At 42.4% G+C, this 2,792-nt stretch overlaps 1 protein-coding gene across 1 annotated transcript; it reads left to right on the forward strand.

The window, feature by feature from the left end:
- Positions 1-284: 284 nt before the first annotated feature.
- Positions 285-1,926, forward strand: tcf21 (transcription factor 21). Its single transcript, XM_030128858.1, has 2 exons — positions 285-797; positions 1,534-1,926. Exons 1-2 carry the CDS (start codon positions 363-365, stop codon positions 1,621-1,623), a joined length of 525 nt encoding a protein of 174 aa, XP_029984718.1. The 5' UTR covers positions 285-362; the 3' UTR covers positions 1,624-1,926.
- Positions 1,927-2,792: the final 866 nt, after the last annotated feature.

Consider the following 2,792-nt stretch of genomic DNA (forward strand, 5'->3'; position numbering starts at 1 on the left):
ACATGCTGGCTGGGAATGTCTCCTATTTAGATTCATTTGGAAATATGACGCAAACCAAATGAACTCACCATCAGTTTGGTTGTCTCTCAGTTTTAGTGGAATTCTCTACATAAAAAATGAAGATGTGCCACTTTTTGAAGCCGTCTGTGTCCTCCTGGGAACCAGTTCAGTGGACCACAGTCTCCTCCCAGTATGAAGAAACGCCCTCTGTGGTCCTGGACATAAAACGTCCCTTCCTTGGTGCGTTCACGTACACTTAAGAAAGCTTCTCCAAAGCGGGCTCGTCCACCTTGTCCGTTCCTGTCCAACCTAAGCTTCCTGCTCCCATGTTTTGAACCCGTTCCCTTCGGAGACAGTCCACCATGTCCACCGGGTCTCTCAGCGATGTCGACGACGAGCTCCTGGACGGCATCCTGAAGTTTGGCTCCGCCGGAAAAGACTCCAACGAGAGCACGGAGGAGAGTTCCAACTGTGAGGGCACATGCTCAAACGAAGACCGGCGGGACGTTCCGGGCAAGAGGAGGAAAAGCGCGTCCCGGAAAGCGGCGCCCAAGGGTGTGGCACAGCAGGAGGGCAAGCAGGTGCAGAGGAACGCAGCCAACGCCCGGGAGAGAGCCAGGATGCGCGTCCTGTCCAAGGCTTTCTCCAGACTGAAGACCACTTTACCCTGGGTCCCCCCGGACACCAAGCTCTCCAAACTGGACACTCTGCGCCTGGCCTCCAGCTACATAGCGCACCTCCGACAGATACTGGCCAACGACAAATATGAAAACGGATATATCCACCCTGTAAACCTGGTGAGTGTGTGTGTGTGTGTGTGTGTGTGTGTGTGTGTGTGTGTGTGTGTGTGTGTGTGTGTGTGTGTGTGTGTGTGTGTGTGTGTGTGTGTGTGTGTGTGTGTGTGTGTGTGGAGGACGCATGGTCCATATGGACAAGGAAAACCTGAACATAAACCTCCTTATTGGAAATATTCATTAAAAGTGTAGCTGCTTTACAACTACAGTTTATTTTTATTTTACGCACAGCAGCTCCTTAAAGGTGTGGATTTAACACCTGGTAGGCCTCACAAATATGAGTTCTCCAAGGTGATAGCTGAGGATGAAACAGGTGCATGAAAGGGTAAAATGTCAAACAAATCCTAGAAATATTAATACTCAGAGAACCAGTTAAAATGCTTAAAGTGCTGTAAATGCATTTTTTTTTCTCATTTTCCAAATAATGCATTAGGCCTGCAAAACGTTAGATCATGTATTTCTGAAAATATCTGCAAACATTATTGAATATATTATAATTAGGATTCTACAATTATGTAAAAGAGTTGACTTATTGCATTTATTAAAGTACTGGAGGAGAAACTTTGTACAAAATGCAAACCATTAACTAACTGTTAACATGTTTAATTGTATTTAAACTCTGGCCTATGGCCTATATTTAATTTTTTCCCCTTCTGGTACATTTAGGTGCCGCAAAAAGGAAGTTGCTCATTTTTTTGTTTTGAGCTGATTTTCACATTTCCTTATGTTTTCCTTCCAGACGTGGCCTTTCATGGTTGCAGGTAAACCAGAGAACGAGCTGAAGGAGATGCTCAACACAACGAGGTTATGTGGAACAACGGCGTCTTGATGCAACTGGACCCCTATTGTTTTTTGTTTTGTTTTGTTTTGTTTTTTTAAAGGAGCAATAATTTTGCAAGAAAAAACACACATATCTGCTTGTTTCCGAGGGACAAAAAAACGCATGTCTTCATCTTCGCAGATATTGAGTGGGAATAACGGAGGGGTTTGCGTCCTCTCCTTCGTTCCTGTAAAGACAGATTGAATTCTATTTAAATGCATACTGTCACTGATTGTCTTTGCTGGTTCAAAGATAGACTGCTTTAAAATGCTTTCTTTTTTTTACTCCGCAGATGCATTTTTTGTTCTTTTTTACTCGTGCAGGCCTGTTTTGGCCAATGCATTCTGTTGGATAGATGTGCACATAAAAGTTCAACTGTCCACTGTCTAAAAATGGTTGTACAGATTATAAAAAAAATATATTTGTATCACATTTACACCCTGTGTGCTGAATGTTTTTTTTTTTTTTAATGTAAATTTTTTTCCTGTGTGGCCCGGGGCCTTTTAACCTTTGCTATCGCAGCACTCCGTCAGAAAAACAGAACCTGAGCAGCAACAAAGCGTCAGTGCAGATAAGCCTTTTTCTGTTGTTTATTAAAGATACTGTGGACGTGGTTGTCCTTATATAAACAAACATTATTTAAACCTCTAAAAGCAGTCTTTGCTCTTAGTTTAAACAAGGAACATTATTGTTGTTACACTGATAAACGCATTTTACGCACATTTTACGCACAATTTGATTACTCATGTATAGGCCATATTTACAGATCAGAATAAATATACAACATTTATCTTTGCGCTTTAATGGATCTTAACATAGAAGATTAGAAGAGTAATTGCGTGGTCCAACGTGCGCACTGATTGGATAGTCAATTTAGGAACTAACCAATCAGTGAGGTGTGAGCGCACCGGTCCAAAGGTGCGTCAGGTCACGTGATTTAAGACAGATTCGAAGATGTTTTGGAAGCTGTAGAAAATGTGACATTTAATCCCGCCCAGAGGAGTTGTTTTAATTCGCTCGGGTTATGACCGCTGTGTTTACATCATGCAGACAGTTATTTATGCAGTCTGACACACGGGCCTCTGCAGCCGCCGCCTCCTTCTCCCTCTCCCTCTTTTTCTTCTTCTTCTTCTTCACTGAAATGCAAATAAGTATTCACTTTTTTTTTTTTGCGCTTA

Source organism: Sphaeramia orbicularis, chromosome 24 (genome assembly GCF_902148855.1).
Source record: "Sphaeramia orbicularis chromosome 24, fSphaOr1.1, whole genome shotgun sequence".
In the NCBI taxonomy this organism is placed as follows: domain Eukaryota; kingdom Metazoa; phylum Chordata; class Actinopteri; order Kurtiformes; family Apogonidae; genus Sphaeramia; species Sphaeramia orbicularis.